Genomic DNA, 27,051 nt, shown 5'->3' on the forward strand with positions numbered 1-27,051 from the left:
GGCTCCCGGCTCCTCTCGCGCTCATGTCCGGCTCCCGGCTCCTCTCGCGCTCTTCTCCGGCTCCTCTCCAGCTCCCGGCTCCTCTCCGGCTCCCAGCTCCTCTCCGGCTCCCGGCTCCTCTCGCACTCCTTTTGTAAAACAAATCAAAATATGACACTGAGCCACATAAGGCGATATTAGGTCAGATGACCAAAAGCTTGGTCAAAAAGGTAGGTTTGAAAGAGGATCTTAAGGAGGCAAGCAAGCTAGAGAGGCAGAGAGATATTGGCAGGAAATTCCAGAGCTTAGGGCTGGGTTAACCGAAGGCCCAACCACCAATCGCAGAGTATTTAAAATTGGGGATGTTCAAGAAGCAAGAATTGGATGAGGGCAGATGAACATGAAAATTTCCATGTTCTCATAATCCATTACATCACATGGCGTCCCTTTGAGGATTTACAATAATTTCATTGGAAATGCAGTTCATTTTATGAAACAATTTGACAACTGGTGACTGCTGACCCATTTTACTTTGAAAATTTCCTTCCTTTCCCAGATCTCTTTTTTATGTTCCCGAGATCAATCCTCAACCTCTTTTCTGTGACATTCCTTGTAAAATGGGTACCGTCCCAGAGTGGACGGTTATCTACATAGCATCCTCGAGGTGCATTTTTCCCTGGTTGGCCCTGAGTTCCTTTAAAGTATTCGCTATATACATAACCATATGTGTTACTTCTACTAGCGCAAATGTCTCTGCTGCTTGGGTGCTTTTAACTACTCTATTTCCTTAGATTCCCATGCTAATGGACAACATTTATCGTTTCTTCCCTCTAAAAGTATAATGAATCCTTTTGTACTCAAATAATCATCAGGAGGTGTCACTAAAAATCACCAATTTCATCCCTTATGGGCCACCCAGGTCTGGAAATCTGAGTGTGCTGTCACGAATCACTAGAGTGCGCTGTATTATCAAGCTTCACTGCTCCCAAACCTCAACAAATGTGAAAAAGTTTGATCAAGCCACCAGATTCTCCCAATTCTACCTAACTCTTTAACTTAGGTTAACAGAATACGAACACCAGGTTTGTAAACTTAAGTACAAAGCTGTTTATTGAGTAGTGGCAAAAGAGAGAAAAATGAACTGCTAATTTCTAACTCTATAATCTAAACTGTACCGCTTCTTAAATCCTTTTACACACACATACAAGACAAACATGGATTTTAAGTGTGGGATAAAACAGTTCAATAGCATCAATTCCAGAGTACAGGATTCAATGGGTTGATTTTGATTGATGGGTCCCAAATTTTTTTCTGTTCTTTGTTGATACATGATGGTCTTCTAGCACTTAAGCCTTTAGTTCATTGGTTGAGCACTTGCCTTTCAATGTCTCTAATGATGATGTTCCCCTTTTCCTTTTGACAGGGGTTTTCAGAAAGAGCAGGTTATAGAGACATTGAGGAGAAAAAGCCAGCTGCTATTATTATAGGATTAGCGGAATCTTACACAGGTAGGAGAGAGAGGTTTTAGGTCTTTTTCCTTTCAGGCTAGAAGTTATTCAGCTGCACTGCTCTCACACAAAACCTGGTCGCCTGTTCAGGAGCTAATTAAAATGCTGTTGCCAGACAATTGCCATTAGACCAGACTCCTCCTTGGCACCATCCTGTCTTTCATGGCACACCCTGTTCCAGGACAGCAACATTGTATATATCCCTCACACTGTTTGAGTGGACATGTCTTTCAAAGTGCAGCCATTGTAATTTTAATCCACAGTCCAACAGAAAATAAAAAGGTATGTTGCCTACGATACATTCTTCTAAACTTAATTTCTTCAATGCCTTATTTGCTTTTAGCACTTCCCAACAGCATATTTCAGTATAGTGCTCAATTCACATATATCATAGCATACATCCGGCCTAGTTTGTGTGGATAACCAGTTTAATTGCCCAATTAAGCTTCTTGATTAATGACCTTCTTCCTTGGTTGTAGAGTCTTCCTTTTGAGAGGATCTGGCCTGATTTTTCAGGATCCTATTAACATTCTGCCCTAGGTATGATTGTTGAGTCAGGGTTATTCCTAATTTAGTCTGCATAATGTCCAACCCTTTATACTTAAAAGCTCCAGAAGCCTGACTTACACTTTTGAATTCCTTTAATTTTATCCCCTCCACCCCCACAGGAAGTCAGCTACGTATATTAAGAAAATGCCTGCTAGTTTTCCTACATCCTTCCATTAACACATTGCTTTTAGCTGAAGACAACCAACTTTTAATGGGATGGACCTAACTGGAAAACACCATATCCTTGATGTGTTGTTTAGCCCATAAACACTTGTTCAGCCTCCATAATTTCCTCTCTATATCTTTGGCTTCTTTTGGAGGCTTTAAGAATACTTCTCTTTGAAATGTTGCCCTTGCAAAAATGCTGCTTTGACGCCAATGGATTTACATTCCCATGAGTAAAAGTGAACCAACCTATCCCTTTCTGAACTTGCTACACTCTGTTCTCTCAGGTCCAACCCTGACTTTGTTATCAAACCTGCTGACAACCGTGGTGCTCTTGTTGTCTGGCATACTGGCCTTTACCTTGCAGAGGCTAAGTGCCAACTCTCAGATACTTCTTCCTACCTCCCCTTGGACCATGACCCCACCACCGAACATAAAGCCATTTTTCCATGACTCACTGACCTCATCTCCTCTGGAGATCTTCACTTCACAGCTTCCAACCTCAGATTCCCAGCCGTGCACAGCCTTCTTCTACTGCCTTCCCAAAAGCCAGAAATAGGAATGTCCTATTATTTCAGCCTGTTCCTGCCCCACAACTTATTTCTTCCTATCTTGACTCTATCCTCTATCCCCTTATCCAGCCTCTTCCCACCTACATTTGATTCTTCTGCTGCCCTATGTCATTATCAACAATTTCCAGTTTCCTGACCCTGACCACTGCCTCTTCACCTATGGATGTCCAATCACCCTACACCTCTATTGCCCTCCAGGATGGTCTGAGTGCTCTCCCCTTTTTCCTTAAACAAAGCTCCAAAGAATCCCCATCCACCACCACTCTCCCCCGCCTGGCTGAACTTGTTCTTTCACTGAACAATTTCTCCTAAAACTTGTCTCACTTCCTCCAAATAAAAGGTGCGGCAGTGGGTACCCGCATGGGCTCCAGTTATGCCTGTCTTTTTGTGGGGTATGTGGACATTCCTTGTTCTAGTCCTTCTCGGGCCCCATCCCACAACTCTCTTTCTCGGTACATCAGTGACTGTTATTGGTGCTGCTTCATGCTCTCACCTGGACCTGGAAAAATTTACTGATTTTTTTTTTTGCTTTCAACTTCCACCCCTTTCTCATCTTCACATGGTCCATCACTGACACTTCCCTTCCCTTCCTTGACTCCCCTGTCTCCATTTCTGTTAATAGACTGCCCACCAACTCCCACAGCTACCTCCACTACACCTCCTCACACCCTGCTTCCTGTAAGGAGCCCAGCCCATTCTCCCAGTTTCTCTACTTCCGTCAGATCTGTTCTGATGATGCTGCCTTCTAAAACTGCACTTCTGATATGCCTACCTTTTTCCTTAGCCGAGCTTCCCCCACTGTGGTTGACAGGGCCATCAACTGTGTCCGACCCACCTCCTGCACTTCTGCCCCTACCCCTTCCCCTTCCATCCAGAACTATGATAGGGTTCTCACCTTTCACCCACTACCTCTACATTCAAAGGATCACCCTCCACCATCCCCAGCATGATGCCACCCACCAAACATATGTTCCCCTCTCCTCCACTGTCAGCATTCCATAGAGACTATTCCTTCCACGGCGCCCTGGTAAATTTTTTTCACAACCCCCTCATCACCCCCAACACCTCGCTCCTTCCCACGGCACAATGCCAAGGAGGTCTACACCTGCCCCTTTACCTCCTCCCTCCTCACCGTCCAAGGCCCCAAACACTCTTTTCAGGTAAAGCAACAATTCACTTGCACTTCTTTCAATTTAGTAATTTAGTCTACTGTATTCGCTGCTCACAATTCTCTCTCCTCTGCATTTGATAGAATAAATGCAAACTGGGTGACCGCTTTGCAGAACACCTTCGTTCAGTCTGCAAGCATGACCCCGACCTTCCTGTCACTTGCCAATTCAGTTCACTGTCTTGTTCTCATGATCACGTTGCCATTCTTGGCCTGCTGCAATGTTCCAGTGAATCCCAACGCAAACTGGAGGAACAGCAACTCCTCTTCTGATTAGGCACTTTACAGCCTTCTGGCTGTATCTTCAGACAAAGAACTGTCCTCCATTTTGATCATTTTTAAAAAATATTTACTTTTTCCCAACCCTTTCCCCCACAGGGCTGGTCTGTGACTTGTTCTTATGTTTTGCTTTGAGAGGATGCTGAACCTTGTTCTGCTATTAACACATCCTGCTATCTGATTTTTAGGCCACTATTACAACATTCCTTATTTTTAACACTCTGACCAACACTCCCTTTGTCTTGTGTCCATGACATCTTTGTCAAATGTCCCCTGAGCTCCCACCTATCCCTGATCTTCTATTTTGTTCCACCTGCTCCATCCCTTTTCTTCATTAGTATAAAATTCATCCCATTTCTACCTCAGTCGTACAGACTCGAAATGTTAACTATGTTTCTCTCTCCACAGATGCTGCCAGACCTGCTGAGTTTTTCCAGCATTTTCTGTTTTATTTCAGATTTTCAGCATCTGCAGTATTTTGTTTTTATTATACTTGGGTACACTGTTACTCTGCCCATAAAGTGCTGGGTAAGGGTGAAAAAAGTATTAATGCAATGCATTTTTTTTTTGTTTAGGTCCGAGAACAGTCGTACACCCCAAGGCTCGCATTATTGCAGAAGCAGGACCAATCATCATTGGTGAAGGAAACTTGATTGAAGAACAAGCCCTGATTACGAACAGGTAAGTATATGACTAAATGAGTAATGGGTATTCCCAAATAGAGGTATTTGAGATGTGACAGAATTATTATAATAATATTGTTCTTTTAGTGCCTATATATTACTTAGAATAAATAAATACCATTTGTATTCTTGATATACTGCTTGTTAACATCCAACACTGGGTAAGTATTGGTAATACTAACAAACCCCCAGGACCAGATGGCCTGCACCCTGGGATCTTAAAGTGACTGCAGAGATAGAATATGCATTGGTTCTAATCTTCCAAAATTCCTTAGATTCTGGAAGCGTCCCAGTGGATTGGAAAATAGCTAGTGTAACATCTTTATTCAAGAAAGGAGGGTGACAGAAAGCAGGAAACTACAGGCCAGCTAGCCAAACATCTAACATGGGGAAATTGCTAGAATCCATCATTAAGGAGGCTATAGCATTATACTCAGAAAATCATCATTTGATCAGGCAAAGTCAACATTGTTTTTTGAAAGGGAAATCATGCTTAACTAATTTATTAGCTTTTTTGAGGAAATATCAAGCAAGGTGTATAAAGGACAATCTGTAGATGTGAGATCCTTGGATTTCCAGAAGGCATGTGTGATGCCGCACCACACAAGATAAGAGCACATGGTGTAGGGGGTAACATATTAGCATGGATAAAGGATTGGTTAGCTAACAGGAAGCAGAAGAGTAGCGATAAATGGATCTTTCAAGTTGGCAAGTTGTAACAAGTGAAGTGCCACAGGGATCAGTGCTGGCCCCTCAACTATTTACAACATACATCAATGATTTGGATGAAAGGGCTAAATGTATGATAGCTAAATTTTCTGATGATACCAAGATAGGTAGGTAAGTAAGTTGTCAACAGGAGGTAGACAGTGTGCAAAGGAATATGGACAGGTTAAGTGAGTGGGCAAAAATTTGCCAGATGGCATATAATGTTGGAAAATATGAACTTGTCCACTTTGGCAGGCAGAATAGAAAAACAATGTGTTATTTAAATGGAGAGATTGTAGAACTCCTGTGATACAGAATGATATGGGTGACCTGGTACATGAATCACAAGAAGTTAGTATCCAAGTACAGCAAGTGATTAGAAAAGGAAATGGAATGTTGGCATTTATTGCAAGGGGAATGGAATATAAAAGTGGGGAAGTTTTACTGCAGCTGTCCAGGGCCTTGAGGCCACATCTGGAATACTGTGTGCAACTTTGGTCTCCTTATTTGAAAAAAGATACAATTGCATTATGAGCAGTTCAAAGAATGTTCACTCGATTGATACCTGGGATGAGGGGCTTAACTGTTGAAAAGTTTGAACAGGTTAGGCCTATACCCATTGGAGTTCAAAAGAATGAGAGGTGATCTTATTGAAACATAAGATGCTGAAGGGATTTAATAGGGTAGATGCCAGGAGAATGTTTCCATTTGAGAGAGACTAGAACTAGGGGACACAACTTAAGATTAAGAGGTCTACCATTTAAGATGGAGATATATGTTTTTTCTCAAAGGATTGTTTGCGTGTAGATTTCTCTTTCTCAAAAAGCAGTGGCAGCTGGGCCATTGAATTTACTCAAGGCACAGTTAGTCAGATTTTTGATAGATGAGAGTTAAGGGTTATGGTGAGCAGATGGCAAAGTGGAGTTGAGACCACAACCAGATAGCCATGAACTTATTGAATAGCAGAGCATACTCAATGGACTGAATTGCCTACTCCTGCTCCTAAGTCCTATGTTCCTCTGAACAGAAATTTCCTTAAACTAAATATTGGGAGGACTGAAACCATTGTCTTTGATCCCTGCCACAAATTCTGTTTCCTAGCCACTGACTCCGTTACTCTTTATGGCAACTGTCTGAACCTGAAGCAGACCATTGGCAACTTTGCTGTCCTGTTTGACACCCAAGATGAGCTTCCAATCACGTCTCCGCTTCATTACCAAGACTACCGACTCAAAGTAAAAGTGGAAATTGAATCACATGCTGCTTCCCTCAGGCTCAGGTGATGCCAGGAGGCTGAGCTGGGTTAAGCTGCCACCGGCTCCAAGTGTCTCCTGCCCACTGCATGTTCCCTTCCGTGATGCCACTCTTCCGTTCCTACCTCTGCACATCTGCTGAAACGCTCATCCATGCCATTTTTAATTCTGAACTCAACTATTCCAGTGCTCTTCAACCAACCTCTCATCCTCCATTCTATATAAACTTGAGCTCATTGAAAACTTTACCTGTGTCCTTACTTGTACCAAGTCCCATTCACTCATCTTCCCTGTTTTTGCTGACCTACACTTGCTCTGGATCCAGCATTACCCAACTTTAAATTCTTACCCTTGATTTCAGACTCCTCCATGGCCTCATCGCTTCCCAACTCTGTAACCTCCTCCAGCTCCTCCAATTCTGGCCACTTATGCCACCTCAATTTTAATTTTTCCCATATTGACAACCACATCTTCAGCTAATTACACTCTAAAGCCTGGAATTCCCTCCTTAAATCTCTCCGCTTTCTCTCCACCTTTCAAGGCATTCCTTAAAATCAACCTCCTTGACTAAGCATTTAAGCATCTGTTTGCATATCTCTTGTATTACTTTGTGTCAAATTTTAATTGATAGCACTTTTGCGAAAGCCTTGAGACATTTTACCATGTTAAGGATGTTGTATACTTGCAAGCTGTTCTCGTTATTCACCTTACTCTTTTTATAATGTAATAGTACCTGACTTTCATTTAGCACTTATATTCCACTTGAAAGCTGAAACAAAATTAATATATAATTAATAATGATGAAGCCAAAGCGCAATATGTCTGTTCACACGTTTGAAGATTTCTGGCAATCTATGAACAGCTCTAATTGTATATTTTATTACAAAGCGCCATACAGAGATCCATGACCAAGTGTAGAATTGGGGTCAAGCAATGTTGGGGGATGAGGGACTAATTGGACTTGGGTAAGGGATTGAAAATGGCAGCTATAATGGTGAAATGAAGACGCACCATCTGAGAGAGCAATCCCATTTTCAAACTCCTGGTCTGTAACCCAGTAGGTGATGAGCAAGTGTACATGCAAGTATTTTTTAAATGCAATGAGGGTTTTTGCCTCTTCTACCCCTTTTAGGCAGTGTCATCAGACCCTAACCACCTCTGGGGAAAATATTTCTTCTCAATTCCCCTCTAAACCTTTTGCCAATTACTTTAAATCTATGGCCACAGGTTATTGATCTCTCTGCCGAAGGAAATAGGTCCTGCATATCTACTCTACCTAACCCCCTCATAATTTTTTATATACCTCAATTAAATCCCCCCTCATCCTCCTCTGTTCCAAAGAAAATGCCTGGTAGTGATCTCTGCGGAGCCCCACTGGAAACAATCTTTCAGTCACAAAAGCATGTGTCACCTGTTACCTTTTGCTTTCTGCCATTGAACTAATTTTGGATCCAGCCAGCTGCTTTCTCTAGGATTCCACAGTCTTTTACTTTTCTGGCCAATCTGCCATGTGGGACCTTGAAAAAGCCTTGCTAAAACTGATGTAGTTCACAGCAAATGTGCTACTCTCATCAACCTCCTTGTTATCTCCTCAAAATAAAATTAGCCACACAGAAACTTCCCTTAACAAATGAATGCTGGCCATCCTTAATAATTTGTGCCTTTTTAAACTGACAATTTATACAATACTTCAGAATTTTTTCATATGATTTGCTCGTCACTGAAGTTAGGCTGACCGGCCTGTGATTACTTAGTGTATACCTTCCTTCCTTGTTAAGCCACAGTATAATGTTAGCAGTTCTTCAGTCTTCCAGCACCATGCCTCTCACCAGAGAGGATTGAAAAATGGTGATCAGCACCTCTGCTATTTCTTCGCAGGTCTGGCAGCATCGGTGGAAGGGAGCACAGTTAACGTTTCGAGTCCGCATGACTCTTCAACAGAACTAAGGAAAAATAGAAAAGGGGTGAAATATAAGCTGATTTAAAGGGGGGGGGGCGGCGTTGGGACAAGATAGCTGGATAGGGGGCCAGTGATAGGTGGAGATAACCAAAAGATGTCACAGACAAATGGACAAAGAGGTCTTTGTCCTTTTGTCTGTGACATCTTTTGGTTATCTCCACCTATCACTGGCCCTCTATCCAGCTCTCCTGTCCCAACCCCCCACCCTTAAACCAGCTTATATTTCACCTCTTTTCTATTTTTCCTTAGTTCTGTTGAAGAGTCATGTGGACTTGGAAACGTTAACTGTGCTCCCTTCCACAGATGCTGCCAGACCTGCTGAGTTTTTCCAGGTATTTTTGTTTTTGTTTTCGATTTCCAGCATCCGCAGTTTTTTGCTTTTATCTGCTATTTCTTCCCTTGTTTCTCTTAGCAACTTGGGATACATTTCATCCGGGCCTGGTGATTTATCTACTTTCAAAGATGCTAAACCCCTTACTATTTCCCTCTGCTACTATGTTTATTGATTGAATATTTCACACACCTCTCCTTAACCACAATGATTGTGTAATTCCTTAATTTATATTTGTTAGAAACCATGTCTATATCCTAAACCTCCGTACATAGGTTCCTTTTTGGTTTCTAATGTCCTGCTCTTTATTTAATTATCCTCTTGCTCCTTATATATTTATAAAAGATCTTTGGATTTTCTTTGATGTTACTTGGCAATAGTTTTCATGCTATCTTTTTGTTAGCCTAATTTCCTTTTCACTTTCACCCTTGCACTTTCTAATACCCTTGTAGGTTTTCTGCAGTATTGTGCTAAACAATCACAGCTGTCTTTCTTTGTGCTAGATATTATTCCAACCAGGAGAGTTCCCCCAACCTCCATTTCCTATTGATTTCAATTTTGCCAGAGCTCCTTAATGCCACACTCGGTCAGGTGTTACCTTGATGTCAGGGACAGCACTTGCACCTCTCCTCTTTTGTCCATGTTTGGACCAAGGTTGTAATGAGGTCATGAGCTGAGTGGCCCTGGCAGAACCCAAGCTGAGCATCAATGGGCAGATCATTGCTGTGTAACTACTGCAAGCAAGCTCTCACCAACAGCAATATAATAATGTTCAGATCTGTTTTTGTGAACTCTGAAGGATAGATATTGGCCTTAACATCAGGGATAATTCCCCTGCGCTTCTTCAAAATATGACACAGACTACTTATATTAACTTGAGAGGGTAGATGGAACCACAGTGTTAGGTCTCATCTGAAAGATGGAAGCTTCGATAGTGTAGCAGCCTCTCGATTCTATACTAGACTGTAAGCCTTGATTTTTGTGCTCAAGCCCTGGAGTGCAACTTGAACCCTCAACTTTCTGACTTAGGAGCAAGAGTGCCTCCAACTAAACCACAACTGACTGTTACAAGCTGATGGTGTTTGATTTGAAACTTTGTTTTCTGAAGGGGAGATACCAAAGAGATCCTATAACCTCTCAATTCTGGCATTATGCTACTCTTGCTGTACCCTTTCCATAGTTATAATATCCGTTTTATAGAGAGGTGCACAGAATTTCATGTAATACTTTTGCTTTGACCTACTGAGTGTTTTGTACAAATTTAATATCACTTCCTTGCTTTCAAATTTGAGCCCTAATGTATAATTATGAAATTTTGCATTTTTTATAACTGCGAATCCCATTATGGTCTGTTCTACCTGAAATCCAGTTAGCTGTCCCTCAGGCCTTACTCGCACTTCACCTCTTTTGTCCATGTTTGGACCAAGGCTGTAATGAGATCGTGAGCTGAGACACACACATACACACACACACACACACACACACACACACACACACACACACACACAGCATCAACTTTTTATGATCTATATCAATGACTTAGATAAGGGGAACAAAAGCATGGCAGCTAAATTTGCACATGACACAAAAAGGTAGGAAATGTTGTAAAAAGGACACAAGAAGACAGATGTAGGTAGGTTGATGAGAGGGCAAAAATCTGCAGATGGAGTATAATGTGGGGAAATATGAAGTTGTTCACTTTTGACAAGAATAAAAAAGCTGAGTATTACTTAAAGAACGATGCAGAATTCTGAGGTGCAGAGGGATCTAGTTGTTCTAGTACATGAGTCACAAAAAGTTAGTATGCAGGTACAGCAAGTAATTAAGGCGAATGGAATGCTATCCTTTATTACAAGAGGAACTGAACATGAAAGTAAGGATGTTATGCTTCAGTTATACAAGGCGTTGGTGAGACCGCACCTTGAATATTGTGTGCAGTTTTGGTCTCCTTATTTAAGGAAGGATGTAATTGTTTTGGAGGCAGTTCAGAAGAGGTTTACTAGATTGATACCTTGAATGAGTGGGTTGGCTTATGAGGTATGGTTGGACAGACTGCGCTTGTCTCCACTGGAGTTTAGAAGAGCGAGGGATGACTTGATTGCAGTATACAAGATCCTGAACAGCTTTGACAAGGTGGACGTGGAAAGGATGTTTCCTCATGTGGATGAATCAAGAACTGGGGGGCACTGTTTTAAAATTAGGAGTCACACTCTTAGGACAGAGATGACGAGAATTTTTTTCTCTGAAGGTCATGCAACTTTGGAGCACCACCTCTGAAGGTGGTGGAGGCGGGGACAATGAATATTTTTAAGGCAGAGGTGGAAATATTCTTGTTAGGAAAAGGAATTGAAGGTTTTCGGGGGGTAGATGAGAATGTGGAATTCAAAACAAACAGATTGCCCATGATAAAAGCAAAATACGGCAGATGCTGGAAATCTGAAACAAAAATTGCTGGAAAAACTCAGCAAGTCTGACAGCATCATCTGTGGAGAGAAAGCAGGTCTTAATGTTTCGAGTCCGTATACATCATACAGACTCAAAACATTAACTCTGTCTTTCTCTCCACAGATGCTGTCAGACCTGCTGAGTTTTTCCAGCAATTTTTGTTTTTGTTTCAGATCGCCCATGATCTTATTGAATTTCAGTACAGGCTCAAGGGGCTGAATGGCCTACTTATAAGACGTAGGAACAAAAGTAGATCATTGGGCCCATCGAGTCTGCTCTGCCATTCAATGAGATCATGGCTGATCTGATAATCCTCAACTCCACTTTCCTGCCTTTTCCCCATAACTCTTGATTCCCTTACTGATTATAAGACCATGCTCCTATTTCACATGTTCGTATGGTAAGTGCATATATACTCACTTTGCTTAGCGGTTAGCAGTAGAATGTTACCAGCAAAATGTGACAGGAAGTAAATGTGATGTAGTATTTATGTGCCACACTTTTAATAGATTATAAAATATTATGCGGTACATAAATTTAAGTATCGTGACACTCCTATCGTGTCATGCATTGCTGAATTCACCATCATCGCAGTCTTTGTTGATCTACACTAGCTTCTGTTCCTCGGCTTTTACATTTTAAATCCTTTCTGACATTTTCGAATTTTCCCATGGTTTTGCAGCACCAGTATCTCTGCAACTTCCATCATCTTTAGATCCCCTCTTGCATCCTTTGACCTGCTGATCTTAATCCTTTGTGCTTGCACCACTTTCAGCTGCCTTGGCATTGCCATCTCTGGAAAACCCACCCCAACATCCCCACTTCTGCCTACAGCTTTTGAGAACTTTTCAAACTCTAACTTTTAAACTAAACATTCAAGCACTCATCCTATGATGCACTCATCACATGGTGCCTCAGCACCTGCTCATGTACTCTTTTTTCCCCTCTTTACCTTCACCCAACCCCATAAATTGCCTTAGAACAGTTTCTGAGTTAAAGGTGCATGAATGAAATGAAAGTTGGAATTTTCTTCTGAGCAGTGAGTGACCCCTTGCTTTCTAGTTTTAATTTAATAAAATATTCATTATTGTATCTTCCAGCTATCCAGAAAATCTCATGCCTCAAAAGGAAGATATTGAACCTAAAGTTATGACTATCGGAACAAACAATGTATTTGAAGTTGGATGTCGTATCCTTTCTTGTATATAATTATCACTGGAATTGCTATTAGAATATCTGGTGTTAATATTCCAGAAAACTAGTTGTGAAGGCTAGAACTGGAGCCAATCTTTACACTTTTTTATAAGCATTTATTAACAGAATCAAATGTTACAAGCATACACCTCCTAATCCAAGCATCATAATTTTAGTTTGTCAATTTATAGGGCCACAAGTGAATCCCCAGTTAATGCCAACCACCTACACACAATTAATATCTGACAGACGTTATGGGCCAAATGTCCTCCTTCAGTTCCCTAAATTTTTATGATAAAGCCAACATAACAGTTGGTAATCTTAGAGAATTCAACTTCCCCAGAAGACTTTGTCTTCATTGCCAAACCATCATAATCTTGGAACAGAAGCAAAATCAGGAATTGTTTTTGATGTGACTTCTGATTCCATAGATACTGTAGTTGTATTAGTTTTTGGTTACTGTAATCTAGTCAAAAATAACCTACTTCTTTATTTAATATCAGTGTTATTTCCAGCAGGTCCACAAAGTTCTTTTTCTTTTCAGCTCAGTTATTGTCATGTTGCTTTTATATAGTGGTCAAATACTGAGTGTATCCTTTTAATTAGAATTAGTAAAACTTCAGCGATTAAAGTCAGTTACTGTTCAACAAATACACAGTAAATTAAAATCATTCTTCAGTTATTTTGAGGTTTTGAAAAAATTTACTTCTGGATGGTCATTTTTGTAGATTCTGCTGAATGCCCTTAATAAGCCAGAATTCTCAATTCTTGGGTGAACTTTAGGACATTAGGAATTGGGACTAATTACTTTCTATATTGTGAAGCACAAGCACCAAACAAGAATTTTACGTTTTCTCAAGAGAAAGCATAGCGAATTGTATAGGTTTAAAAAAAAATTCCAGTGTTATAACTCTAATCGTTTACTTATGCTTCCAAAGAATCTTCACCTTCCATTTGTTAGTCATCAGTTTACTTGCTCAGAATATTACAAATGAATGAAACTAAGGAAAAACTGCAAGCAAAATTGTTAAACGTTCCCTAATTTTTCTGAGCTGGTATAGCATATTTTGATCTGAAAAATCAGCACTTTCCTTATTTGGGGCCTATGTGAATGTAATAATCCTCTTTTTCATATGTTTCTCCTGCTTTTTCAGCTGTATTGCAATGCTGACCTAAAGATGCTGTTATTGATAAAGCCAGATTTATTTCCTCCTCCTAGAAGTAATGTGGCCACTGATATCCTGTGAATTTTTCTAGAAAATATAAAGCAGTTTATTTTTTTAAAATGTGTTAAGTAAAGGAAATTTCCTGTGGCCTTTTAAAAGGTCTAACTTTCCCTCAGGTAAAAGGGTACTTTTAAAAGGGAAGGAAAGTTGGAAAATAGAAAAATGCAACTGTCCTTTTGGGCTTGGTTTCGCTTTCAGCAATGATCCAACAGTGTCAGCAGTTTGTTAGGAGTCTCACTTACCCATAAACTTTCTATGGACATGTGCACAACAAGTTCCTGTTAGTTACAGATCCAAAAAGTGAAGTGCTCTGCAGGGCATCTGGCACAGCTGTGAACAAGACAAACAACCCTTTAGCAATTCTTCAAGTTTATTGGTTATGAGCAATGCAGTTAGTGTCAGTTAGAAAATTGAATTCAATCTCAAATGCTGTACAAAAAACAGATAAATACGCAGTGCAGGAAAGTGGAGTTGAGGTTGTTCTATCCTTGCTCATATTTCATGCATTCTTGTGAAATTGAGAGGGGTAAAGATTGGATTCTGAGAGAAAGGGGAGGAAAAAAAATCATTTCTTTTTTGGATCTCCAGCATAGTTGACCCCTCCTAAAGAAGTGAGACATCATGCTTGTGAAAGTTAATTTTCAGTGCCAGAGAGGTGGTTTGTAAGTAATTTAAGACTTGCCGTGCTGTTAAAAGCTAACTTGCACTAGAACAAACAACCCAAACTTTATCCAACAAGTTTAGTTCATAACTTTAGAACATACAGCAATTTGACACTCTTCAATGTACTTGAATGGGCAGCCAGATTGGGAGTTGCTGTTTTGGGGAAACCATTGGAAGAACAGCACTTCTTGGGTAGCAACTTCAGAATTTCTGTATTTAACTGCGCATCTTTGATTGCCAAAAGTTTCTGTCTGGTTTCCACATAAATAAGCACTGTTCACTGCACTTATAACAAAATCTGGCCCAGTATCTGGCTTTCACATGCTGAGGACCACCATCTCAAATATTCGATTATGGTAACTGGAAGCACAAAGAACTACCTAGAACAACAATAGCAGCCATTTGTATTTACATTGTGTCTTTAACAAAATAAAACTTCCCAACATATGACACTGTGCCACATAAGGAGATATTGGGGCAGATGACCAAAAACTTGGGTCAAGGAGATAGATTTTAAGGACTGTCTTAAAGGAGGAAAGCAAGTTAGAAAGGCAAAGAAATGTAGGGAGCGAATTCCAGAGCCTGTATCCCATATGCAGCTGATGGCACAGCCACCACAGGTAGAGCAATTTAAAATCAGGAATGCACATAAGGTCAAAATTAGGTGAGCACGGATCTCTTAGGTGGCTGTGAGGCTGGAGAACGGAGATGGGGTGAGGTGAGGCTGTAGAGGAGTTTGAGAACAAGGATAGGAATTTTTAAATTGCACAGTTTAACCAGGAACCACTGTAGGTCAGTGAGCTCAGGGTGATAGGTGAATTAGACAATGTGAGTAAATACATGGGCAGTAGAGTTTTGGATAACCTCAATTATGGAGGGTAGGTAGAACATTGGAAGTTAGTCAAGTATGTGTTGAAATAATCTAGAGGTAAGACATGGATGAGGAATACAGCAAAAGATGAGCTGAGGCAAGAGCAGAATTGGGTGACTTTATGAAGATGGAATTGACAGTCTTAGTGATGGTACAGATATGTAATCAAAAGCTCATCTCGAGATCAGATACAAAGTTATGTTCTGGTTTGGCGTCAGAGTTGCTGGGGAGAGAGATGGAGTCTCTGGCTTGGTGCAGGGGGAGGATGGATTTTTGTAGTGGGGACCTAAGACAATGGTTCCCAAATAACTAGTTTGAAGGAATTGCTGCTCATCCGTTATCGGATGTCAGAATGAGCAGCCTTGAAAATTTAGGGACAGCGGAGGAGTCGAGAGAGATCATGGTGAGGTAGAGCTGGGTGTTGTCAGAGTGCATGTGAAAACTGATGCCATGTTTTCCAGTTTCACCAAAGAGCAGCATATAGATGAGGAATAGACAGCCAAGAATAGATCCAAGGGGAAAACAACAGATGCAGCAGTGTAGTTGCAGGAAGAGATGCCATTGCAGATATGAACATACAAATTAGGAGTAGGCCACTCAGCCCCTTGAACCTGCTCCACCATTCAATAAGATCATGGTTGATCTGATTGTAACCTCCACTCCACATTCCTGCCTATCCTCAATAACCTTTCACCCCCTTGTTTATCAAGAATCTATCTAGCGCTGCCTTAGAAATATTCAAAGGCTCTGCTCCCGCTGCCTTTTGAGGAACAGAGTTCCAAAGACTCACGATCCTCTGAGAAAATTTCTTCTAATCTCTGTCTTAAATGAGCGATCCTGTATTTTAAAACTGTGACCCCTAGTTCTAGATTCTCCCACAAGAGGAAACATCCTCTCCACATTCACTCTGTCAAGTCCCCTCAGGATCTTAAAGCTTTGTTTCAATCATGTTGCTTCTTACTCTTCTAAACTCCAGTGGATGCAGGCCTAACCTGTCCAACCTTTCCTCATGAACTTTCATAGCCACCCATTCCTGATATTAATTTAGTAAACCTTCTCTGAACTGTAAATGCATTTACATCCTTCCTTAAATAAGGTGACCAATACTGTACACAGCACTCCAGCTGTGCTCTCATCAGTGCCCTGTATAACTGAAGCATAACCTCCCTACTTTTGTAATCCATTCCCTTCGCAATAACATTCTATTAACTTTCCTAATTACTTGCTGTACCTGCATACTATCCTTTAATGATTCATGCACTAGGACACCCAGATGCCCCCTGAATCTCAGAGCTCTGCAATCTCTCACCATTTAGATCATTTTTTTTCTTATTCTTTCTACCAAAATGGTCAATTTCACATTTGCCCACATTATGCTCCATTTGCCAGATCTTTGCCCACTCACTTAACCTACCTATGTCACTTTGTAGCCTCCTTACATCCTCTTCACAACTTACTTTCCTACCTATCTTTGTGTCAATTTAGCAACTATACGTTCGGCCCCTTCATCCAAGTCATTTATATGAATTCTAAAAATTTGAGGCCCCAGCACTGATCCCTGTGGCACACCGCTTGTCACATCCCGCCAACCAGAAAAAGACCCATTTATGGCTACTCTGTTTCCTGTTGGCTAACCAATCTTCTATCCATGCCAATATGTTACCCCTTACACCATAAGTATTTATTTTCTGCAATAACCTTTGATGTGGCACCTTATCAAATCTGGAAAATCTTTGGCTACAATTAGGCAGGTAAGAATAGAATCGGCTAAGTGCAGTCCCATCCAGCTGGACATTGGCGGAATAGAATTGGAGAAGGATAGTGTAGCCAACCGTGTTGAAGGCTGCTGACAGGTCAAGGAGGGGTAATAGTAATGGGCATGTCAAGAGATTTCAAAGTGGCGATCAATTAATCTACTAAATCTCAAATGATCAGGAACAGATAGGTTTTGCTAGAAATGTGCAGTGTAGATTCCACCTGTTAAGAGTGCTTGGTGCCACAAGGGTGCCTTGCTTTCATTGATTTTCATAAGAGACTAGTGCTGTGTGCAGACCTACTTAGAACCATAGAAAAGTTACAGCACAGAAGGAGGCCATTCGGCCTATCTTGTCCATGCCAGCCCGAGGACACCCAGGTGCCCTTTTTAATCCCACCTTCCTGCACCCGGCCCATAGCCCTTGCAGCTTACAGCACTTAAGGTGCAGACCCAGGTACTTTTTAAAAGAGTTTAGAGTTTTTGCCTCTACCACCAACTTGGGCACCGAATTCCAGACACCCACTGCCCTCTGCGTAAAAAAGTTCTTCCTCATGTCCCCCCTACACTTTCTGCCACTTACCTTGAATCTATGTCCCCTGGTTCTAGAATTCTCTACCAAGGGAAACAATTTTATTCTGTCCACTCTATCTATTCCCCTCATAATTTTGTACACCTCAGTCGTCACCTCTCAGCCTTCTTTGTTCTAAGGAAAATAGCCCCAACCTATTCAATCTCTCCTCATAGCTACACTTTTCTAACCCTGGCAACATTCGTGTAAACCTCCTCTGCATTCTCTGGAGCTATTACATCTTTCCTCTAATGTGGTGACCAGAACTGCACACAATACTCCAGTTGTGGCCTCACTTATATAAAATTACATAGAATTTAAAAGCACAGAAATAGGCCATTCTGCCCAACTATATGCAGAGGTTTATGCTCCACGTGAGCTCCTCCCACCTTAATTCATCTCGCTCTATCAACATTCCATTTTCTCTCATGTATTTACCTAGCTTCCCCTTTTATGCAGTCGGTCACTTATGGCACAGGAGGAGGCTATTTGGCCCTGTGAGTCTATGCCAACTTTCCCTGAACAATCCAGTCAGTCCCATTCATGCACTCTATCCCTGTAGTCCAGCAAGATTTTTTTCCTTCCAAGTGCTTCCTATCCTTCCTTTCTATCCAATTTCCTATTAAAGTTATCGATTGTCTCTGCTTCCACCATCCTCATTGGCAGCAAGCTCCAGGTCATTATCACTCGTTACATTAAAAAAAAGTCTCATATTCCCTCGCATCTCTTGCTCAAAACCATTATCTGTGCCCCTTAATCCTTGTGTTATTAGCTAATGGGAGCAGGTTTTCATGCTTACCTTATCCAAATCTCTCATAATCTTGTCCACCTCTATCAAATCTCTCTTGCTCCAAGGAGAACAAACCCTGCTCCTCCAATGTAACCTTGTAATTAAAATCCCTCAGCCTTGGAAACATTCTGGTAAATCTCCTCTGCACCTACTCAAGGATCTTCACATCCTTCCTAAAGTGTGGTGACCAGAATTGTATACATTACTCTAGTTGTAGCCTAACCAGAGCTAAATGTTCAGAATAACTTTCCTACTTTGCTACTCTATACTCTATGAAGCCCAAGATCCCAAATGTTTTGCTAACTAAACTCTTACTATGCCCTCCCATCTTCAAAGATTGATGCACATGCACTCCCAAATATCTCTGTTCCTGCATACTATTTGGAATTCTGCCATTAAGTCTATATTATGTCTCCTTATCCCTTCTACCAAAATACATCACCTCACCCTTCTCCGTATTAAATTTTACCTGCACTTGTCTGTCCATTCTGCTAGCCTTTTTCCGTCCTGTTGCAATCAATTAATACCATCCTCACTGGTTGCCACTCCTCCAAGTTCGGTATCATTTGCAAGTTTTGAAATGTCACCGTATACCAATATTTCAAATCATATATATTTCATATATATTTAAGCAGTGATCCTAGCACTGCTCCGTGGTGGACACCCTTGCCTACCATCCTCCAGTCTGAAAATAACCACTTATGACGCCTCACTGTTTTGTGTCCTTAAGTCAGTTTTTTTATCCAAGTTGACACTAACCCCCCCCCATATTTCATGAGCCTGAATTTTGTTAATCAGCCTTTTTGTGGTATCTTAACAAATACTTTCTTAAAATCCATACAGTCAGCGCCCACTGCATTCCCTTTATCAACATTCTCTGTTACTTCATCAAAAGACTCAATTAGATTGATCAAGCACAATCATTCTTTTACAAATTCGTGCTGGCTCTCCATAATTAACTCAAACCTTTCTAAGTGCCTGTTGATATGTTTCCCTGATTGTTGTTTCTAAAACCTTATCTACCACTGATGTTAAACTGTAGATACTAATACTGTCATTACACCTTTCCTTGAAGACTGAAAGATTATGGCAAGCTTTTCTGCTATCTCCACCCCGATTTCCTTAAGAAACCTGTGATCCAGGCCAACCAGATGGCAGTTTACCCACTCTATGCATAGACAGGTTTTCCATTACGTCATTCCAGTTAATCCTCACTTCATTTAATATCTCTACCATCTCTGCTTCTACCATCCAGGCTCAAGCTTTGGAAATCCCTCCATAAACCTCTCTCCTACTTAAAACATACTCTTTGACCAAGCTTTTACTCACACCCTTCGCATTTCTTTCTCTCGCTCAGTAACAATTTGGTCTTATTCCAAAATTCTTTCTGTGAATCAACAGGAACAGGTGTAGCCAAGATCAAGAAGGTGATGATAGGAGGGGTGATGGGGTCTAGTCGCTGAATAGGATACCAGCAGCATATGGATATGCTGATTTTACAGAGGATGGAAGGCTGGCCAGGACAGCATTGGAATACTTGCATCTGGAGATGACAAGTATCGATTGATAAAGATCCATGGAGTTTGGGGCAATATATTATTAGTGTGGATGGATGAATGGTTAACATACAGGAAGCAAAGAGTAGGGATAAACAGGAGTTCTGGAGCCCTTGCTGATGCTGCTTCATGCTCTCATCTGGACCTGGAAAAATTTATCACTCTTTGCTTCCAATTTCTACCCCTCTCTCTCCTTCACATGAAACATCTCCGACTCTTCCCTTCCTTGACCTCTGCCTCCATTTCTGGTGTAGGACTGTCCATCAATATTCATTACAAACCCACTGACTCCCACAGATACCTCCGCTACAGCTCCTCACACCTGCTTCCTGCAAGGACTCCATCCCATTCTCTAAGTTCCTCTGCCTCTGTCACATCTGTTCCAATGATATCACCTTTCAAAATCACACTTCTGACATGCCTTCCTTTTTCCATAACCAAGGCCCCCCCGCCCCGGCACTGTGATTGACAGAGCCCTCAACTATGTCTGACCCATCTCCCACACCTCTGCGCTCACCCCTTCCCCTCCTTCCCTGAACCATGATAGGGTCCCCCTTGTCCCTTTTCACCCCACCAGCCTCTGGATTCAAAGGATCATCCTCCACCGTTTCCACCAACCCCAGCATGATGCCACTGCCAAACACATCTTCCACCCACCCTCCTTAGCAGTCTGTAGGGACTGTTCCTTCTGTGACACCCTGGCCCACTCCTCCATCAGTCCCAACTCCTCATCACGTTCCCAGGCAATTGCAAAAGGTGCGACACCTTTCCTTTTGCTGCCTCCCCTCCTCACCGTCCAAGGCCCCTAGCACTCCTTTCAGGTGAAACAGCGATTCACTTGCAATTGCTTCAGTTTGGTCTATTGTATTTGCTGCTCCCAATACAGTCTCCTCTACACTGGGGAGACTAAAAGCAGACTGGGTGACTGGAACACCTTCGCTCAGTCTGCAAGCAAGACCCAGACCTCCCTGTCACTTGCTGTTTCAACACACCATCCTGCTCTCGTGCCCACATGTCTGCCCTTGGCCTGCTGCAATGTTCCAGTGAAGCCCAGCACAAACTGGAGGAACAGCACCTCCATTTACTGAGTAGGCACCTTACAGTCTTCTGGACTTAACTTTGAGTTCAACAACTCGCCCCTCTATCTTGACCCTCTTTTTAATCCAAATTTTTTAAATTTATTTACTTTTTTTTTTACCCATTTTCCCCACCCCATCCCTCCTCCCACAGGGCCATCTGTCACTTGTTTTTATGTTTTGCTTTTAGTACTGACCCTGATTCTGCTATTAACACTTTATGCTATCTTACCTTTATGCCACTATCAGCACCTTCTTCACTCTTTACCACTATCACTGACACTCCCTTTGTCTTGTGTCCATGACATCTTTCTCATAGCTGTCACCTATCCCTGACCTTCTATCTTGTTCCACCTGCTCTGCCCCCTCTTAAACAGTATAAAATCCATCACATTTCCACTTCCCTTTAGCTCTGAAGAGTCATACAGACTCAAAATGTTAACTCTGTTTCTCTCTCCATAGATGCTGCCAAACCTGTTGAGCTTTTCCAACATTTTCTGTTTTTATTTCGGGCTTCCAGCATCTGTAGCATTTTGCTTTTGTCCTGGAGTCCTTGCATGCCAAGCTTTGTGGTGGTCTGCTGCACCTTGGACAGCCTCAGCATCGTGCATTTTCAAGTTGGCAGGCTGTGACTAATGGAGTGTTGCAAGGATCAGTGCTGGGGCCTCCGCTATTTAGAATTATATTAATAACTTGATGAAGAGATTGAAAAGTAATGTATCTATACATGCTGATGATACAAAGCTAGGTTGGGAATGTACGCTGTGAGGAGGACACAGAGGCTGCAAAGAGATTTAGACAGGTTAACTGAGTGGGCAACAAGGTGGCAGATGGATGATAATAGAGGGAGTTGTGAGATTATTCACTTTGATTGTAAGAATAAAAAGCAGAATTTTTTAAAACGGCTTGAAACTTGTAAATGTTTATGTATTTTAAAGTGTTTATTTTGTGGTGACTTTCATTTTTGCATTGCAAAATTGTTGTTGCAGCTACTGGTATGTCATTAGGATGAGTTGTTCATGGCCTCCTGGGCAGAAAGAGGCTATTGCTCCTCAGCTGCTTGCTATACAACTAGTAGCAAAGGCTGTCCTCTCATGATGGTGAGGTTGTCCAAGATGCAGCAGACCTCTACAAAGCTTGGCACCCAAGTATTCCAGGATTCCTCCAGAGTGCGATCTAGGCAACAGAAGCATTGTTTTAGCATGCCAGTGGTCTGTTCTGTCACATTTCAAAGATGACATGGCTTTCATTTCATGCATGCTGTTAATGTTGTGCACTGGAGTCATCAGTTATGTGGTCAGTGGATAGCTCTGGTTGGCCAGTAGGTATCCTTTGGTTTGTCCTGACTAATACAGATGACATGTTGGACTGCTGCCAGGATACCAGGCAATAACCTGGAAAGGCATGGACTAGTCAGGGATGGTCAGCATGGATTTGTTAAAGGAAGGTCTTGCCTCACAAATTTGATTGAATTCTTTGAGGAAGTGACAAGAGAGATTGATGAAGATAGTGCAGTGGACGTTGTGTATATGGATTTTAGCAAGGCATTTGACAAAGACCCACATGGCAGATTGGTCAGGAAAGTAAAAGTCTATGGGATTCAGGGTAATGTGGCAAACTGGATAAAAGGTTGGCTTTGTAACAGGGTAATGATTGATGGATGCCCTTGCGAATGGAAAATTGTCTCAAGTGGTGTTCCACAGGGCTCAGTGTTGGGACCCTTGCTGTTTGTGTTATAAGTTAACAATTTGGACGTGAACTTGGGGGGCCATGATTGGGAAATTTGCTGGTGACACAAAGATTGGCCGAGTAGTGGATAGTGTAGAGGATAGCCATAACCTCCAAAACGATATAGATGGGTTGGTGGAGTGGGCGGTAAAGTGGCAGATGGATTTTAACATAGAGAAGTGTGAAGTCATACATTTAGCGAGGTCAAACGGTTGCAGGGATTACACAATAAATGGGAATATACTAAGAGGGGTAGATGAAGTGAGAGATCTTGGCATACGTACACAGGCAGCAGTTCAAGTAGACAAGGTTGTAAAGAAGGCATATGGAATACTCTCCTTCATTGGCAGAGGTATAGAATATAAAAGTTGGGATATAATGTTGGAATTGTATAAAACACTGATGAGGCCACAACTGGAGTATTGTGTGCAGTTCTGGTCACCACATTACAGGACGGACGTAGTAGCTCTGGAGAGAGTGCAGAGGAGGTTTACAAGAATGCTGCCAGGGTTAGAAAAATGTAGCTAAAAGGAGAGATTGGATAGGTTGGGGTTATTTTCCTTAGAACAAAGAAGGCTGAGAGGTACTTGATTGAGGTGTACAAAATTATGAGGGGAATAGATAGAGTGGACAGGATAAAATTGTTTCCCTTGGTGGAGAATTCTAGAACCAGGAGACATAGATTCAAGATAAGTGGCAGAAAGTGTACGGGGAAGAACTTTTTTACGCACAGTGGGTGTCTGGAATTCAGTGCCCAAGTTGGTGGTAGAGGCAGAAACTCTAAACTCTTTAAAAAAAAGTACCTGGAGCTGCTCCTTAAGTGCTTTAGGCTGCAGGGCTATGAGCTGAGTGCAGGAAGGTGGGATTAGAAAGGGCACCTGGGTGTCCTTGGGCTGGCATGGACAAGATGGGTCGAATGGCCTCCTTCTGTGCTGTAACTTTTCTATGGTTGTATGATTCATTGCAAATGGTCACACATCAGCTGGACTTCAAGGGAGTGGAGTCCCTTTTCGTTACTTTGTAGGGCAGTTGCCCACAAGACAATGTGTGTGCAGTTATTGCACCCTCCTTGTTCACTCCACCTTTCTATCTTTAACAAGAAAGAGTGAGATGTAACAGTGAGATGTTACAAATATGGCACTATTGCATACTTTCAGCAAGCATGTATCAATATGGCATCTGCCACAATTTGCCCAATTCATGTGAGCCATGGCACCATTTTGGATGTTCAACCTGCACTCGTCGTGCCTGCACAATGGGCACTAAGAATCCAAATTTCTGGCAACTAACAAGATTGTCATGATAACTGTGGGACATATGCTGCCTCCCCGCTAGGTGGCAATATTGCAACATATTCTTAATTCTAACTAGAATACAGGTGGCTTAAACTCTAATCAACAAAAGTTAGACTTTGCAATGCTGTACCGTTCACTCTTCTCAAGATATCAGTAATCCAGTTCAGATTTATTGTTTCCAAACCAAGCTATAAGTCTTTACACAGATCCTTTAGGCAACCTGCTTCTCTTAAATTGCCATAAACTTTAAAACACATTCTATCATACTTAGCTCACATAATTCTAACAACTTAATCAAAACAATGTTAGCTTGTATCTAAGTAAATTCATAATGCGGGTTGGCACTGACTTCTGTGTTGAGCTATTTTCTCTAATTTTTCACCAGATGGTCAATGCCTTCTACCAAATTACTTTAAATCTACTCCTTCAATTTCTACACTTTTTAGCCTTCTACATTAACTAATTCAGTATTTGTAGAAAGAAATTTTCCCCATTTACACTAAAATAGATGGTTGTATTGCTTTAAGGTTGTAGTTTCAAAATAGACTTAACTAGAAAGAAAATAAGTAAATGATGAAAATTACGTACCCAGCACAATCCATATGTTTTGGATGTGTCACTTTGAATGCGAAGGTGTTATCCAGAGTTATTTGATTCATAAATTCCCAAAAAATTAGTTTTTGTTTCTCTTGGCCAAATATTCTTTAGTTTGCTTCGATTTTGACTTCAACAGCTATTTCAGTACAAAGGCATCGCTTTTAAATCCTTGTGATTTTTCATTTGCTCATGCATTAACCAATTATATTTTTATACAGTAGAGACAAGGTTTATTAGTTTTTGTTTAAAATGTACGTCTGTAGTACTCCTATTTAATAATTACTATACTGAGATAAAAGGCTCTAATGGTAGTATTTAATCACAACTTAGCTTTGGATGTGTTGTAATCTTGGACTTCCCAGTGGCTCACTGTGACAACAGCGCTGATTAGGAGAGTTCAAAATTTGATACCTGTTTTATACCAAGTCAGTTCAACTCAACCAGCGCAGCAGGTGGGTACTGGAATTTCACCTGTGTCTCAGAGCTGGTGGAAGAGAAGGGAGAGCTGTGAGCAATACTTGTAAGATAGTAAGGACTTTTCCTCAGGATGACTAGTCATCTGAGGAAGAGAAAGATCAAAATGATGAAATCAGTGAAAGGTTAGCTTTCTTTAACTACTTATCAGGTTTTGAAGCTTTGAAGATTGGAGATAACAATGTAATTGAATCTAAAGGTAAGTTGCTTTTTTAAAAATTCTAATTTTTTGCTGAAACTGGCTAATCAAGAATTTTGTCATAAGATTTATCAGTGGTTACAGAAATACCTTTATTGCTGTGATTACTGTGATTTCTGAAAAATTTGAAATGCCAAATAAACAAAATGCAGTAGAATTCTGAATACTTGAATTAGTGTTGTTCAAATTTTCAATTATCCACAAAGACCTTTACAAGTAAATGAGAGATCAGCAGAAATCTGGGTTGATAGGAATGGAGTCCTGATGTCGAGAATGGCTAGTGCTATGCAACTGATAGTCCACTGATCTGCCACATCACAACACCTTACATGCTTACACACATATGCATGCAAATGAGTTAGAAGCCTAACCAGGAGGATAAAAATGCTCCTTCAGTCGTGAGTGCTCCCATCTCATGATCCTATTGAAATTCTGAGCACTGATTTAAATCGAGCAGTTGATTGAATGTAACATGAAGTTTTGAGCCTCAGCAGCAGAATTTTTAAACAGCTTCACAGAATCTTGACAATTGAATGTTTAGTGACAACCACAATGTTTTGTGTTTACACACGGAAATGTAAGAAAAAGCTATGGAGTATAGATAAATATTAAATTATTAAACAAATGACCTTGCTGAAAAGCATGATACCTGAGAGCATCTCTGCAGTGGACTTGTCATTTAATTGTGGACTTTCATTTGTGTGACAGATCTAAACATCTAAAAAAAATAGACCATATGAGCTGGACAGGGACAGTGATCGAAAAAAATAATTCATGTAGTATATTAAATAAAGCATGTGCCACCTAACAGCATTGTGTGTGTACCTACACCACATGGACTGCAGCTGTTCAAGAAAGTGGCTCACCACCACCATCTCTAGGGCAATTAGGGATGGGCAATAAATGCTGACCTAGCCTGCCAAATTAATACCTCGTGAAGAAATTTTAAATAGCTCAAATTTAGCTTAAATAATTTGACATATAATGATTGCGGGAACCTGGCTATATGCTGGGTGTTAATGGAAACTAAATGTTCCTGACTGACCTTTAGAAAGGACAGTAAAATTACAAAGATTCATGGAAATTGAGGACTGGGAGATCTATCAAAGTACAACAAAATGATATAACTGAAGTATTGAGGTTCAAACGGGAATACCAAAAGAAACTTGGAAATTTTGCAGTGCTATCGATGAAAGTTTACATAAACATATAAAAAGAAAAGTGGCCAGGGGAAATCTGGGCCCATTAAGCTAGACAGGTGAGACCATAAAGGGTAATAAGAAAATTGCAGATTTTGAATACTTGCATATATTTCACAGTGGAGGAAAAGGACAGGAGAAGTAGTGACCAGTAGCACAAAGTAAACTAAGTAAGGTAAAGGAAGGAAATTATTAGACTTTATACGAGTTTTTTTTTCAAAAAAGGTATTGGAGAATATAATGAGACAAATCTCCAGGA

General features: G+C 41.0%; 1 protein-coding gene across 1 annotated transcript in view; it reads left to right on the forward strand.

Moving 5' to 3' along the window:
- The window catches only part of dctn6 (dynactin subunit 6), a 75,924-nt gene that overhangs the window by 20,031 nt on the left and 28,842 nt on the right, over window positions 1-27,051 (forward strand). The window contains exons 3-5 of the mRNA XM_041196813.1: window positions 4,796-4,901; window positions 12,701-12,789; window positions 25,546-25,593. Of these exons, the coding sequence (XP_041052747.1) occupies window positions 4,796-4,901; window positions 12,701-12,789; window positions 25,546-25,593 (243 nt within the window). The remainder of the gene's footprint in view (window positions 1-4,795; window positions 4,902-12,700; window positions 12,790-25,545; window positions 25,594-27,051) is intronic.

The sequence above is a fragment of the Carcharodon carcharias genome, chromosome 1 (assembly GCF_017639515.1).
Source record: "Carcharodon carcharias isolate sCarCar2 chromosome 1, sCarCar2.pri, whole genome shotgun sequence".
NCBI lineage: Eukaryota > Metazoa > Chordata > Chondrichthyes > Lamniformes > Lamnidae > Carcharodon > Carcharodon carcharias.